The sequence below is a fragment of the Syngnathus leptorhynchus genome, chromosome 17, assembly GCF_054491065.1.
Source record: "Syngnathus leptorhynchus isolate UIUO chromosome 17, UIUO_Slep, whole genome shotgun sequence".
NCBI lineage: Eukaryota > Metazoa > Chordata > Actinopteri > Syngnathiformes > Syngnathidae > Syngnathus > Syngnathus leptorhynchus.
The window spans coordinates 4,497,217-4,513,051 of NC_141211.1; the positions used below are offsets into that span (position 1 = coordinate 4,497,217).

At 44.6% G+C, this 15,835-nt stretch overlaps 2 protein-coding genes across 2 annotated transcripts; one reads left to right on the top strand and one right to left on the bottom strand.

The window, feature by feature from the left end:
- The first annotated feature begins 72 nt into the window (after positions 1-72).
- Positions 73-4,112, top strand: vps51 (VPS51 subunit of GARP complex). Its single transcript, XM_085936770.1, has 11 exons — positions 73-459; positions 527-656; positions 751-897; positions 1,134-1,353; positions 1,439-2,339; positions 2,415-2,630; positions 2,711-2,794; positions 2,855-2,989; positions 3,060-3,181; positions 3,468-3,555; positions 3,634-4,112. The coding sequence occupies exons 1-11, from the start codon at positions 265-267 to the stop codon at positions 3,892-3,894; spliced, it is 2,499 nt and encodes an 832-aa protein (XP_085792896.1). The 5' UTR covers positions 73-264; the 3' UTR covers positions 3,895-4,112.
- Positions 4,113-11,663: 7,551 nt separating this feature from the next.
- On the bottom strand, positions 11,664-15,801 carry dlat (dihydrolipoamide S-acetyltransferase (E2 component of pyruvate dehydrogenase complex)). Its single transcript, XM_085936561.1, has 14 exons — positions 15,369-15,801; positions 14,854-14,955; positions 14,661-14,785; positions 14,453-14,582; positions 14,264-14,390; positions 14,012-14,193; positions 13,635-13,797; positions 13,497-13,564; positions 13,319-13,423; positions 13,114-13,221; positions 12,912-13,030; positions 12,648-12,810; positions 12,433-12,569; positions 11,664-12,349 (listed from the first exon to the last, which is right to left on the bottom strand). The coding sequence occupies exons 1-14, from the start codon at positions 15,627-15,629 to the stop codon at positions 12,220-12,222; spliced, it is 1,920 nt and encodes a 639-aa protein (XP_085792687.1). The 5' UTR covers positions 15,630-15,801; the 3' UTR covers positions 11,664-12,219.
- Positions 15,802-15,835: the final 34 nt, after the last annotated feature.

Here is a 15,835-nt window from a genome sequence, read left to right on the forward strand (position 1 = left end):
ATTACCCGGAAGTACGACGTTGTGAGTAAAGAACATAACCATCCCTTGCTAGCAAATACTCTTTGGCAACACGGTGGCCACGCCTTCTGAACGACGCAAGCGGAAGTGCCATGCTGTTGTGTTCAATGTAATGCTATAGACGGTTTGTGTGTACGTAAACCGCAAAGTTACAATATAATTGTAAAGCTCTTTTTGAACCTCGAATTTTCTTCTTGCAATTTGGACTATCGTCATCTAACTGGTAGTCATTATTATTGCTTGTCAATGAGCCAGCCACTAATCGCAATGGAAGCTGACGCCCCGGCCTCCGAGGACCCAGGGAGAAAGCGTAGGGTCCACGGCATGTTGAAGCTCTACTACGGGCTCAATGAAGAAGGAAAGGTGGATGAGAAGCCACAGTCCCTGGATCCCTGTGACATCAACGGGCCGCATTTTGATCCAGAGCACTACCTAAACAAGGTGAGGCAATGCTAAAAAGAACCCTGACCTCATTAAGAAGTGTTTTCCATCATGTGTTCCGATTCAGCTTCGAAGAGAATGTTCTCTTTCCGAGTTGATGGACCATGAGACCTGCATGGTCAAGCAGATCCGTTCTTTGGATAGTGACATGCAGACGCTAGTATATGAAAACTACAACAAGTTTATATCAGCTACAGGTGAGAGAATTGACTTTCATTTTCAAATAACCATTGAAAGTTTTATCCAGTTAAAAAAAAAACAACAACAACCTTCTCGCCTATCTTTTTCAAGACACCATCAGAAAGATGAAGAATGATTTCAAAAAGATGGAGGACGAAATGGACTGTCTATCTGCAAACATGGCGGCGATCACTGATTTTAGTGCTAGCATCAGTGGTACCCTTGAAGACCAGCATGCTCAGATTACAAAACTCTCAGGTGACCCTTATCTTGTTTTGTAGTAATGGGAAAGGAGAATTGAACTTCAAATTTCCTTCAGATGGCCTCTAGATGGCACTGTTGGTTTAAATAAAGGGGCTTAACAAATTCAGTCCAATGTTGAATCTTGAGTGCTCATCTAGAGGAGTTAAAAAAAAAATAATTGGAACCTTCATTTTCCCATCTCTATTGTTTTGTTGAGTTGCTTCATGTTGTTTTATTTATGCCTTCCTTAGGGGTCCACACTTTATTAAGAAAATTGCAGTTTCTATTTGAACTGCCCGCCAGGTTAAACAAATGCTTGGAGTTGCAAGCTTACGCTCAAGCAGTGAGCTCCCACCGGCGTGCTCGTTGTGTCCTGCAGCAATACAGCCACATGCCTTCCTTCAAGGGCATTCAGGACGACTGTCACGCCATCATGGACAAGTTGGCGCAGGAGCTCCGGCAGAAGTTCAGGTCAGTTTGGTTGACGTTTCAAATGCTGATGGTGGCGGACAATACTGCAGAAGAACAAAGCCGTCATATGTCGTTTTTCTCACAGGGACGGTGGCTCGAGTGCTAAAGACTTATCTGAGTGTGTGGAGCTCCTGTTGCAATTGGATGAGCCAGCAGAAGAGCTGTGTGAAAAGTTCCTGAGCCACGCCGGCTCTCGCCTGGAGTTGGACCTGCAGGGCCTGGAAGCTGAGATTAGGCCGAGCCCGCCTGCATCATCGGCAAAAAATGCTTTAGCACGCAAGCCTTCACCTGGCGCCGCCGCTGGGTCTCCACCCCACGGCACGCCCAAAGATCTTCGTTCTCCGTCCTCCAACACCGACATCCTGGAATTCATCGACAGAGGCTGCAATGAGTTTGTCAGCAGTTTGTGTTTGGTCATTACATCATATCAAGAACTTTTCATCAACCACGCTCAGACGGGCGAGCTAGCATCTAAGAATATTCCTCAAATGGCCAACAGTAAGTTGCACGCCTTCGTGGATGAGCTGGCCACTCGCTATTTCTCGCTTGTGGAGCGAAGGATCCAAGAGGAAAAGGGGGTGGCGGATAACTCCCTCTTGGTCCGTGCACTCGACCGATTCCATCGCAGACTCCAAGCCGTGGCCAAGTTGCTGCCGGGCTCCTCCGTGCCCAACCAAGGAACCGAGATTGTGATCCGGGCGGCGACCGAGCGAGTCAAGCAGTACCTGGCCGCTCTTCAGAACTTCTACATGGACAGCTTGACAGACGTGAGGCAGGCCCTGGCGACGCCTCGCCTCTCGCTGGCCGCCCCGGGGTCAGGCTCTCATCTCGGCGGCCCGGCTTCCGGCAGAGATGGCGCAACCAGCCTCCCGGACCTGCTGTCCTCCCTGTCGGCTTCCATCTTAAATCAAATCAAGTCTGTGTTGGCGTCTGTGCATCTGTTCACAGCCAAGGACATCACTTTCTCCAACAAGCCGTACTTTAAGGTCAAAAGTGTCTCAAATTAGTTGAAGAATATTCTGATGGTGATTTATTTATCATGCTTTTATATCTTCTCGCAGGGGGAATTTTGCTACCAGGGTGTCCGCGAGAGTCTGGTTGTGAGTTTTATCAAGTTTATATGTCAGTCCTCTCGTCAGTTTTGCGAGAGCGCTGGAGATAAAGGAGGCTCCACCCCGCCAGCCCTCCTGTTGCTCCTTTCCCGATTCTGCTTAGATTACGAAACCTCCACAATCTCTTACATCCTCACTCTTACCGACGAACAATTCCTGGCGCAGGTAAGTAGCTTGTCAAGCTAAACTAGACATTCTATTGAATCGACTTTTGAGCCAAATGTTTCCTTTGTGTACATTTCCAGCACCACAGTCCGGTAACGGCAGTCACTGCTCTATGTGCGGAAGCCAGGGAGGCGGCACAAAAATTACTCAACCACTACGTTAAGGTAGTAAGTCCTGCTTACTTGGGGGAATCGGATTACTTCATGGGTTGTTTTTTTTTGCAGGTCCAAGGCCTAATTATTTCCCAGATGCTTCGAAAGAGCGTCGAAACACGAGACTGGGTCAACACTATCGAACCTCGAAATGTGCGTGCGGTGATGAAGAGGGTTGTTGAGGACACCACCTCGATTGACGTGCAGGTGAATTATATGACCTTGAAAGGCCATTTATCGTTTATGCAGACCTCTTCCAGCTGATATTTTGTTTTAGGTGGGGCTTCTCTATGAGGAAGGTGTGAGGAAAGCGCACAGTAGTGACTCCAGCAAAAGGACGTTCTCCGTCTACAGCAGCTCAAGGCAGCAAACTCGCTATGCTGCAAGCTACACACCGAGGTACTGCACTGAATTTCCTTTTTAGGATGATATAATATTTATGACTTTTTACTTTCCTTTACTTTTAAGGAGCGATTGTTTTTTAATGTATTGCATCACAACACAGCTGACACCTCATTCAAGTTTGAACTCTGAGCAATATGATTTTTTTTTTTTTTTTTTAAAGTTTATTATTTTTTTCATTATTATTAAAAATACACCACAAGTGCATATGTACATGCACCCGTGGCCAAAATGCCTTTGTAAGTTTTTTTTTTTTTTAATATTTCTGTTTGACTCTCTGCAGCGCTCCCATGGACACCAATCTGTTGAGCAATATACACAAGTTGTTTTCTGAGCGCATTGACATCTTCAGCTCAGTGGAGTTTAATAAGGCAAGTGTTCTTTTTTTTTTTTTTTAAATCGTGCAAATGTACACACACGGTCAGTCACTCATTCTTCCTCCGTTGCAGGTCTCAGTTATGACGGGAATCATCAAAATCAGCTTAAAGACATTCCTGGAGTGCGTCCGCTTGCGTACTTTTGGACGCTACGGGCTGCAGCAAATCCAGGTTGACTGTCACTACCTGCAGATGTACTTGTGGCGTTTTGTGTCTGACGAAAACCTGGTACATTTCCTGCTGGATGAGATAGTAGGGAGCTCTGCCCACCGCTGCCTGGATCCTGCGCCGATGGAGCAGAGCGTCATCGAAGTTATCTGTGAACGAGGTTAAAAGCTTCAAGTGCACCACGGTGGAGTTAACCACAGCATTAACTCAACTACTGGATATTATCAAACACTGGAGTTTCACTGTTTTGTTGAGTGGACTGATAAATGTTACTTGTAGCATGAAAACATTCATTAGGCATTCATAGCATATCTGTGTATTAATACAGTAAAAAAGTCTGGATTAGACAAATGTAAATAATACAAATATAAATAAAAGAATTATCCCCTCAACCATTGTCTGATGTGATATGGTCAAAGATTTGTTTGTATTATCACAAACTATGAAGCTTTCAAGAAAGGTTTGAAAATGTTGCACAGAGGAGGTCTCGAACCCGAGGATGCTGAACATTAACCTAAGTCATAAACCATTCAGTCATTTTGGTGTGAAAGAATTCAAACTTTTGTTGTGTATTCATAGTATATACTATATATATATATATATATATATATATATATATATATATATACATTTTATATATATATATATATAATGTATATACAACTATACTTCTATACTACTTTTCACTTTCATTTACACCTGAAAATGGTGGTGTACCTTATGGAGTGTCCAAGTGACGTCACAGGTCAAACAGCCAATCAGAAAGTGGGGGTGAGGGCGGGTGTGGCACTTTTCACTTTCATTCAAACTTTGACCATGATTTTTCCCTAATGAAGTGGCCTGTGATTAGGTACACCTGAAAATGGCGGCGTACCTAATGGAGTGTCCAAGTGACGTCACAAATCAAACAGCCAATCAGAAAGTGGGGGGTTGTTTGGGTGTGGCACTTTTCACTTTCATTTAAGCTTTGACCGTGATTTTTCCCTAATGAAGTGGCCTGTTATTAGAACACCTAAAAATGGCGATGTACCTAATAGAGTGTCCAAGTGACGTCACAGATCAACCAGCCAATCAGAAAGTGCGGGGTTGTTTGGGTGTGGCACTTTTCACTTTCATTCAAACTTTGACCGTGATTTTTCCCTAATGAAGTGGCCTGTGATTAGGTACACCTGAAAATGGCGGCGTACCTAATGGAGTGTCCAAATGACGTCACAGGTCAAACAGCCAATCAGAAAGTGGGGGGTTGTTTGGGTGTGGCACTTTTCACTTTCATTTAAGCTTTGACCGTGATTTTTCCCTAATGAAGTGGCCTGTTATTAGAACACCTAAAAATGGCGATGTACCTAATAGAGTGTCCAAGTGACGTCACAGATCAACCAGCCAATCAGAAAGTGGGGGGTTGTTTGGGTGTGGCACTTTTCACTTTCATTCAAACTTTGACCGTGATTTTTCCCTAATGAAGTGGCCTGTGATTAGGTACACCTGAAAATGGCGGCGTACCTAATGGAGTGTCCAAATGACGTCACAGGTCAAACAGCCAATCAGAAAGTGGGGGGTTGTTTGGGTGTGGCACTTTTCACTTTCATTTAAGTTTTGACCGTGATTTTTCCCTAATGAAGTGGCCTGTGATTAGGTACACCTGAAAATGGCGGCGTACCTAATGGAGTGTCCAAATGACGTCACAGGTCAAACAGCCAATCAGAAAGTGGGGGGTTGTTTGGGTGTGGCACTTTTCACTTTCATTTAAGCTTTGACCGTGATTTTTCCCTAATGAAGTGGCCTGTTATTAGAACACCTAAAAATGGCGATGTACCTAATAGAGTGTCCAAGTGACGTCACAGATCAACCAGCCAATCAGAAAGTGGGGGGTTGTTTGGGTGTGGCACTTTTCACTTTCATTCAAACTTTGACCGTGATTTTTCCCTAATGAAGTGGCCTGTGATTAGGTACACCTGAAAATGGCGGCGTACCTAATGGAGTGTCCAAATGACGTCACAGGTCAAACAGCCAATCAGAAAGTGGGGGGTTGTTTGGGTGTGGCACTTTTCACTTTCATTTAAGCTTTGACCGTGATTTTTCCCTAATGAAGTGGCCTGTTATTAGAACACCTAAAAATGGCGATGTACCTAATAGAGTGTCCAAGTGACGTCACAGATCAACCAGCCAATCAGAAAGTGGGGGGTTGTTTGGGTGTGGCACTTTTCACTTTCATTTAAGCTTTGACCGTGATTTTTCCCTAATGAAGTGGCCTGTGATTAGGTACACCTGAAAATGGCGGCGTACCTAATGGAGTGTCCAAATGACGTCACAGGTCAAACAGCCAATCAGAAAGTGGGGGGTTGTTTGGGTGTGGCACTTTTCACTTTCATTTAAGCTTTGACCGTGATTTTTCCCTAATGAAGTGGCCTGTTATTAGAACACCTAAAAATTGCGATGTACCTAATAGAGTGTCCAAGTGACGTCACAGATCAACCAGCCAATCAGAAAGTGGGGGGTTGTTTGGGTGTGGCACTTTTCACTTTCATTCAAACTTTGACCGTGATTTTTCCCTAATGAAGTGGCCTGTGATTAGGTACACCTGAAAATGGCGGCGTACCTAATGGAGTGTCCAAATGACGTCACAGGTCAAACAGCCAATCAGAAAGTGGGGGGTTGTTTGGGTGTGGCACTTTTCACTTTCATTTAAGCTTTGACCGTGATTTTTCCCTAATGAAGTGGCCTGTGATTAGGTACACCTGAAAATGGCGGCGTACCTAATGGAGTGTCCAAATGACGTCACAGGTCAAACAGCCAATCAGAAAGTGGGGGGTTGTTTGGGTGTGGCACTTTTCACTTTCATTCAAACTTTGACCGTGATTTTTCCCTAATGAAGTGGCCTGTGATTAGGTACACCTGAAAATGGCGGCGTACCTAATGGAGTGTCCAAATGACGTCACAGGTCAAACAGCCAATCAGAAAGTGGGGGGTTGTTTGGGTGTGGCACTTTTCACTTTCATTTAAGCTTTGACCGTGATTTTTCCCTAATGAAGTGGCCTGTGATTAGGTACACCTGAAAATGGCGGCGTACCTAATGGAGTGTCCAAATGACGTCACAGGTCAAACAGCCAATCAGAAAGTGGGGGGTTGTTTGGGTGTGGCACTTTTCACTTTCATTTAAGCTTTGACCGTGATTTTTCCCTAATGAAGTGGCCTGTTATTAGAACACCTAAAAATGGCGATGTACCTAATAGAGTGTCCAAGTGACGTCACAGATCAACCAGCCAATCAGAAAGTGGGGGGTTGTTTGGGTGTGGCACTTTTCACTTTCATTCAAACTTTGACCGTGATTTTTCCCTAATGAAGTGGCCTGTGATTAGGTACACCTGAAAATGGCGGCGTACCTAATGGAGTGTCCAAATGACGTCACAGGTCAAACAGCCAATCAGAAAGTGGGGGGTTGTTTGGGTGTGGCACTTTTCACTTTCATTTAAGCTTTGACCGTGATTTTTCCCTAATGAAGTGGCCTGTGATTAGGTACACCTGAAAATGGCGGCGTACCTAATGGAGTGTCCAAGTGACGTCACAAATCAAACAGCCAATCAGAAAGTGGGGGGTTGTTTGGGTGTGGCACTTTTCACTTTCATTTAAGCTTTGACCGTGATTTTTCCCTAATGAAGTGGCCTGTTATTAGAACACCTAAAAATGGCGATGTACCTAATAGAGTGTCCAAGTGACGTCACAGATCAACCAGCCAATCAGAAAGTGCGGGGTTGTTTGGGTGTGGCACTTTTCACTTTCATTCAAACTTTGACCGTGATTTTTCCCTAATGAAGTGGCCTGTGATTAGGTACACCTGAAAATGGCGGCGTACCTAATGGAGTGTCCAAATGACGTCACAGGTCAAACAGCCAATCAGAAAGTGGGGGGTTGTTTGGGTGTGGCACTTTTCACTTTCATTTAAGCTTTGACCGTGATTTTTCCCTAATGAAGTGGCCTGTTATTAGAACACCTAAAAATGGCGATGTACCTAATAGAGTGTCCAAGTGACGTCACAGATCAACCAGCCAATCAGAAAGTGGGGGGTTGTTTGGGTGTGGCACTTTTCACTTTCATTCAAACTTTGACCGTGATTTTTCCCTAATGAAGTGGCCTGTGATTAGGTACACCTGAAAATGGCGGCGTACCTAATGGAGTGTCCAAATGACGTCACAGGTCAAACAGCCAATCAGAAAGTGGGGGGTTGTTTGGGTGTGGCACTTTTCACTTTCATTTAAGTTTTGACCGTGATTTTTCCCTAATGAAGTGGCCTGTGATTAGGTACACCTGAAAATGGCGGCGTACCTAATGGAGTGTCCAAATGACGTCACAGGTCAAACAGCCAATCAGAAAGTGGGGGGTTGTTTGGGTGTGGCACTTTTCACTTTCATTTAAGCTTTGACCGTGATTTTTCCCTAATGAAGTGGCCTGTTATTAGAACACCTAAAAATGGCGATGTACCTAATAGAGTGTCCAAGTGACGTCACAGATCAACCAGCCAATCAGAAAGTGGGGGGTTGTTTGGGTGTGGCACTTTTCACTTTCATTCAAACTTTGACCGTGATTTTTCCCTAATGAAGTGGCCTGTGATTAGGTACACCTGAAAATGGCGGCGTACCTAATGGAGTGTCCAAATGACGTCACAGGTCAAACAGCCAATCAGAAAGTGGGGGGTTGTTTGGGTGTGGCACTTTTCACTTTCATTTAAGCTTTGACCGTGATTTTTCCCTAATGAAGTGGCCTGTTATTAGAACACCTAAAAATGGCGATGTACCTAATAGAGTGTCCAAGTGACGTCACAGATCAACCAGCCAATCAGAAAGTGGGGGGTTGTTTGGGTGTGGCACTTTTCACTTTCATTTAAGCTTTGACCGTGATTTTTCCCTAATGAAGTGGCCTGTGATTAGGTACACCTGAAAATGGCGGCGTACCTAATGGAGTGTCCAAATGACGTCACAGGTCAAACAGCCAATCAGAAAGTGGGGGGTTGTTTGGGTGTGGCACTTTTCACTTTCATTTAAGCTTTGACCGTGATTTTTCCCTAATGAAGTGGCCTGTTATTAGAACACCTAAAAATTGCGATGTACCTAATAGAGTGTCCAAGTGACGTCACAGATCAACCAGCCAATCAGAAAGTGGGGGGTTGTTTGGGTGTGGCACTTTTCACTTTCATTCAAACTTTGACCGTGATTTTTCCCTAATGAAGTGGCCTGTGATTAGGTACACCTGAAAATGGCGGCGTACCTAATGGAGTGTCCAAATGACGTCACAGGTCAAACAGCCAATCAGAAAGTGGGGGGTTGTTTGGGTGTGGCACTTTTCACTTTCATTTAAGCTTTGACCGTGATTTTTCCCTAATGAAGTGGCCTGTGATTAGGTACACCTGAAAATGGCGGCGTACCTAATGGAGTGTCCAAATGACGTCACAGGTCAAACAGCCAATCAGAAAGTGGGGGGTTGTTTGGGTGTGGCACTTTTCACTTTCATTCAAACTTTGACCGTGATTTTTCCCTAATGAAGTGGCCTGTGATTAGGTACACCTGAAAATGGCGGCGTACCTAATGGAGTGTCCAAATGACGTCACAGGTCAAACAGCCAATCAGAAAGTGGGGGGTTGTTTGGGTGTGGCACTTTTCACTTTCATTTAAGCTTTGACCGTGATTTTTCCCTAATGAAGTGGCCTGTGATTAGGTACACCTGAAAATGGCGGCGTACCTAATGGAGTGTCCAAATGACGTCACAGGTCAAACAGCCAATCAGAAAGTGGGGGGTTGTTTGGGTGTGGCACTTTTCACTTTCATTTAAGCTTTGACCGTGATTTTTCCCTAATGAAGTGGCCTGTTATTAGAACACCTAAAAATGGCGATGTACCTAATAGAGTGTCCAAGTGACGTCACAGATCAACCAGCCAATCAGAAAGTGGGGGGTTGTTTGGGTGTGGCACTTTTCACTTTCATTCAAACTTTGACCGTGATTTTTCCCTAATGAAGTGGCCTGTGATTAGGTACACCTGAAAATGGCGGCGTACCTAATGGAGTGTCCAAATGACGTCACAGGTCAAACAGCCAATCAGAAAGTGGGGGGTTGTTTGGGTGTGGCACTTTTCACTTTCATTTAAGCTTTGACCGTGATTTTTCCCTAATGAAGTGGCCTGTGATTAGGTACACCTGAAAATGGCGGCGTACCTAATGGAGTGTCCAAATGACGTCACAGGTCAAACAGCCAATCAGAAAGTGGGGGGTTGTTTGGGTGTGGCACTTTTCACTTTCATTCAAACTTTGACCGTGATTTTTCCCTAATGAAGTGGCCTGTGATTAGGTACACCTGAAAATGGCGGCGTACCTAATGGAGTGTCCAAATGACGTCACAGGTCAAACAGCCAATCAGAAAGTGGGGGGTTGTTTGGGTGTGGCACTTTTCACTTTCATTTAAGCTTTGACCGTGATTTTTCCCTAATGAAGTGGCCTGTGATTAGGTACACCTGAAAATGGCGGCGTACCTAATGGAGTGTCCAAATGACGTCACAGGTCAAACAGCCAATCAGAAAGTGGGGGGTTGTTTGGGTGTGGCACTTTTCACTTTCATTTAAGCTTTGACCGTGATTTTTCCCTAATGAAGTGGCCTGTTATTAGAACACCTAAAAATGGCGATGTACCTAATAGAGTGTCCAAGTGACGTCACAGATCAACCAGCCAATCAGAAAGTGGGGGGTTGTTTGGGTGTGGCACTTTTCACTTTCATTCAAACTTTGACCGTGATTTTTCCCTAATGAAGTGGCCTGTGATTAGGTACACCTGAAAATGGCGGCGTACCTAATGGAGTGTCCAAATGACGTCACAGGTCAAACAGCCAATCAGAAAGTGGGGGGTTGTTTGGGTGTGGCACTTTTCACTTTCATTTAAGCTTTGACCGTGATTTTTCCCTAATGAAGTGGCCTGTTATTAGAACACCTAAAAATGGCGATGTACCTAATAAAGTGTCCAAGTGATTACATTACATTACATTACATTACATGTCAAGTCAAGTCAAGTCAAGTCAAGTTTATTTGTATAGCCCTAAATCACAAGCAGTCTCAAAGGGCTTCACATAGACATCACATACATACATACATACATACATACATACACACACATACATTACATTACATACATATATGTATGTATACATACATACATACATACATACATACATACATACATACATACATTACATTACATATATGTATACATACATACATACATACATACATACATACATACATACACATACATACACATACATACATTACATTACATTACATACATACATACATACATACATACATACACATACATTTTATTACATTACATTACATACATACATACGTTCACACACACACACACACACACACACACACACACACACACACACACACACACACACACACACACACACACACACACACACACACACACACACACACACACACACACACACACATACATTACATACATACATACATACATACATACATACATACATACATACATACATACATACATACATACATACATACATGCATGCATGCATGCATACATACATACATACATACATACATACCATTACATTACATACATACATACATACATACAAACATGTATGTATGTAATGTAATGTATGTATGTAATGTGATCTATGTATGTATGTATGTATGTATGTAATGTAATGTATGTATGTAATGTATTTGCATGTATGTATGTATGAATGTATGTATGTTTGTAATGTAATGTATGTATGTAATGTAATGTTTGTGTGTGTCTATGTATGCATGTATGTATGTATGTATGTATGTATGTATTTCATCTAGTGTTGCACACAGTGGTACACAGTGTGTACAGGGAGCCTGTGTGTTTCGACAGACACTTAAGTGTCTTCAAAGAAAAAAAATCTAATATCCAGTTGTTTCTTTACAGTTTTAATACCTGCTTCCAAACATAATATTCAATGACCAAAAGAGACATGGACTGAAAATACATTTGTCGGGGGATGTACTGTATTCTGATGTACTGTATATCATACATTACTGTGGAATGTACATACTGTAGCACGAAATACTTTCAATCCTTTAGCCTGCGAACAAAGCAGACATATACTTTCTGTATACTCCAAACAAATCATTCAAAGTAAATCTGATTGTTGGTAGTGTAACATTTCCCTTAGCACATGTTAAGTGTTTCGTGGCCAGACTCCCATGTATTCTAGGATGAATTACAACTAGGTTTCTCTTATGATATGGACATTTTTAATAAATACAGAAGGACTAGAGATGGAAGCGGAGTGAGTTCTGCCCCAAACTTCGTCAGGGTAATGGGAAGTGACCTGGTGGCATCCTCGCCAATCGCAGGGGGATTCAGAGTGTTTTGCCCACCGAAGGGATCGCTTTGGCAAGGAGGTCCGTGAGCGCTATATAGGTGGCGTCCATTCGCTGCAGTCCCCTCACAAGAGCATGGTGACGGGCTTCTCCAGGAACTTCCGGAACTCGGCGAGCCACTGGGCGCCCACCGCGCCATCCACCACTCGGTGGTCACAGCTCAGCGTCACAGACATCATGCTGGCCACCTCAAAACTGAAAAGAAAAATATGTCCAGCCGTTGTTGAATACAGCCTTGAAATGTGTTGTTGTCATCCACAATTCAACTTGACATGTACCCTCTTTCATTGTCAGCGGGCAAAAGGCGCTTTTCAGAGCCTCCCACAGCCAGGATGCAAGACTGTGGTGGGTTGATGATCGCTGAGAAGTTCTTGACGCCGAACATTCCCAAATTGGAGATGGTGAACGTGCCTCCCTAGTGGGGTGGGGGGAAAAAAAAAAATGAATGAATGTCAAGTTTCTTCTTGCACGGTTACCACTAGTAGAATGGTACCTGGAACTCGTGTGGCTGCAGTTTGCCATCCCGCGCTTTGGCGGCGAGGGCCGACACGTCGCCGCTGATGGCGGCGAGTCCTTTGGTGTGCGCGTTGAACACGATGGGCGTGATGAGACCGTTGGCTGTGCTCACCGCCACACTCACGTCCACCACGTGGTTCCTAAAAGAATCAAACACAATTGAGAATGAATTGTATTTAACTTGATGGGAATTTCTTCTATCATTCTGATGTTTCATGTGAGCGGCGTTGAAGCTACTCACTGACGAATGACAGTGTCCATCCAAGAGGAGTTGCACTCGGGCACCTTCAGGCAGGCCAGCGCACTGGCTTTGATGATGAAGTCGTTCACACTTAGTTTGATACTTCTGGCTTTCACTTCCTGGACAGCACAGGAGATGACCTCATCATTCCTTTTATTCCAGCCGAACGTAGACACAAAAAACAAACAAAGAAAAACAATACCTCATTAAGTTCTTTCCTAAGCTCCAGAACTTGGTCCATGTTGACATCCACAGAGAGGTAATAATGAGGGATGGTTTGTTTTGACTGCATCAATCTCTGTGCGATGACCTGCAGAGGAGCCCAAAAAAAAAAAAAAAAATACAACAAAGCCAATCATATTTTTGTGGATGTGTTACCGCAACAAGTTCGACGTGTTTGCTCTCACCTTACGGACATTACTGATAGGGATGTCTGTGAAAGTTCCGGCTGGTGCAGCAGGAACGGCAGCAGGTGCCGGAGCAGCCGGAGCTGCGCTCGGAGCTGGAACGGCCTGTCGAAAAGTTTGATGAAATGTCTATGGCAGACTTAAGAAATAAAGTTTGACTCATTCAAATGTCACTGACTGGTGCAACCTTTGCAGGAACAAAATTGTCAATGTCTTTCCTGGTAATGCGTCCATCAGGACCAGAACCTGAGGAAGAAGCGTAAATATGGTCATCCTATTTATGAAGGCCACTCCTTTGTAATGATTGTCAACTTACCGGCAATCTGCGCCAGGTCAAAGCCTTTCTCTGCGGCGAGTTTCTTTGCGAGCGGGCTGGCGAACACGCGCCCCTTCCTGGGTGCTGAGGCTTCGGGGGTCAAGGAAGGCGCTGCGGCAGGTGCGGGGGCCTGAGTTGGGGGTGCGGCGACAGGAGCGGCTGCCTACGTGAAGAAAGTATTAAGAGTGACTTCCGAGTACTCCGACCTAAATGTTTCCAAATAATGTTAGATAACATGGCGTCAAAAAATGGATCGCAAACACTTCTTGCTTTTTGTCGCAAGTATCTGTGATGTCTTTGATATAAAAAAAAAATAAAAAAAATGACAAAGGAGTATCTCTGATGACATATTTCGTAGCTGTGTGAGAATGTCTTACTGGTGCTGGAGCAGGAGGAGGTGTTGAAATCTCTGCAATGCCTGTTTCGACATAGTCCTTGAAAGCAGCGATGTCGCTCTCCTTCTCGACGATGATGCACAGAGGCGTTCCCAACGGGACGTCGCGCGTCCCCTCCGACACCATGATTTTGGCCAAATATCCTTCCTCCTGCACCTCGAAACCTAAACGGGACGCGATGAGTTGGATAGAAACGACAAGTGCGGGACGGGGGGGGGGGGGGGGGTTGTTTACCGATGGTTGCTTTGTCCGTTTCGATCTCAGCCAACAGATCTCCCTCGCTGAGTTTCTCGCCAACTTTCTTCTCCCAGCGGTGCACCGTGCCCATCGTCATGGTAGGGGAGAGTGCGGGGAGTGCAATCTGCAAGACACCCGATATTTTTGGGGAGTGGCGTTTATTTGAACCGTCATTGGTTTAAATACCTTTAAGTGTGTCGGGTAGGAGCTGCCTGGAGCTGCAGCTGGAGGAGGAGCTGCAGCCGCGGCAGCTGATGAAGAAGCAGACGTAATGGAGTCCAACGTAACGTCTTTAAATGCTGGGACGAGGTCTGGACTGCAAAGCGGATAATATAAAGTGGTGTTAAGTTGACTTTTTTTTTTTTTTTTATTTCACAATCACCATTCTTTTTACCTGTCAACGGTGATACAAATTACAGCTCCGATCTCTACGTCTCTGGTCCCTTCAGGAACAAGAATTTTGGCAAGATAGCACTCTTCCAGCATCTCAAATCCCACTGTGGCCTTGTCCGTCTCCACCTACAAAGAGACGAGGTGATTCAATTCTTTGTGAATATTCGAACCAACGCGTCAAATAATCAGCAAACCTCAGCTATGAGATCTCCCTCGCTGATTTTGTCTCCTTCTTTCTTTTCCCAGCGAGCAATGGTACCAGTCTGCATGGTGGGTGACAGTGCAGGCAGCTCCACCTGTTCAAAAATGACAGTGAAAGAAAAATGAAGACATGATCAATTACACATACTTCACATGATTATATCACTGTTTACTGGCATGCATGGGGTTTTGTTTGTAATTCTATTTTGATTATGTAATACAATAATATGCCTTGGTTCAGTAAAGATGGGGGGGGAGGGGGGGGGGAATATAATAAAAGCATATCAAAGTAGCTATTACCAGCTACTCCTTAAATGACAGTTTAAATCCACTTTAAAGTCGTAAATGAATAGAAGTTGAAATTATATTTCTGCAGTGGCACATACACATATTTGAAGTTTGCTAATGTAATTGAATAAACTACATTAAGTTTCATCATGTCTCTGTGCCAATGACGGAGGTCATGCTAAATGGGCATTGTAGCAACCGGAAACCAGGTAACAGTTACCTTCTGGTGCGGCGGCAGACTGTAGAAACGCTCGCCCCGACAGCTCACAGTCAGCTGGGGACATCGCAGCAACGCTCCCCTGTGACTGAAGCCGACGGTCGAGCACACAGTCCGGGAACCGGCGACGCGGTGTAGCCGCCTGGCATAGCTGGTTCCAGATACGCAACGGGAGCTGACGGCAGAGGTGCCAGGCCCAGTCGGGAGGGCACGGGGACGAGAGAGCCCGGCGGAAGGCCTGAGCCGCAGAATTAGACGAAGCATGTCGGAGCCGTTGAATAACTATATAGAGCTATGATTAAAATAATTATTTCACACGCGCATGGGGAAATGCCTATAACAACCGCACCGGTGGCACTCCTCACTTTCCAATGACCTCCTCCTCCTGTCCAAAACACACCGCTTTCCGGCACTCTACACGCACTGCCGTATCTTGGCTAAAAGTGCCGTTAAACTTTTAGGGCGTAAAA

Bases quoted from the DNA above. Each gene is read 5' to 3' on its own strand.
- vps51 (XM_085936770.1), top strand. From the start codon at position 265: ATGAGCCAGCCACTAATCGCAATGGAAGCTGACGCCCCGGCCTCCGAG. The intron at 460-526 runs GTGAGGCAATGC...GTTCCGATTCAG, and splicing joins CAGAGCACTACCTAAACAAG to CTTCGAAGAGAATGTTCTCT. The intron at 2,795-2,854 runs GTAGTAAGTCCT...TTTTTTTTGCAG, and splicing joins TACTCAACCACTACGTTAAG to GTCCAAGGCCTAATTATTTC.
- dlat (XM_085936561.1), bottom strand. From the start codon at position 15,629: ATGCTTCGTCTAATTCTGCGGCTCAGGCCTTCCGCCGGGCTCTCTCGT. The intron at 14,194-14,263 runs GTAAACAACCCC...CGTCCCGTTTAG, and splicing joins AACGGACAAAGCAACCATCG to GTTTCGAGGTGCAGGAGGAA. The intron at 13,424-13,496 runs GTCAGTGACATT...ACTTTTCGACAG, and splicing joins TTCCTGCAAAGGTTGCACCA to GCCGTTCCAGCTCCGAGCGC.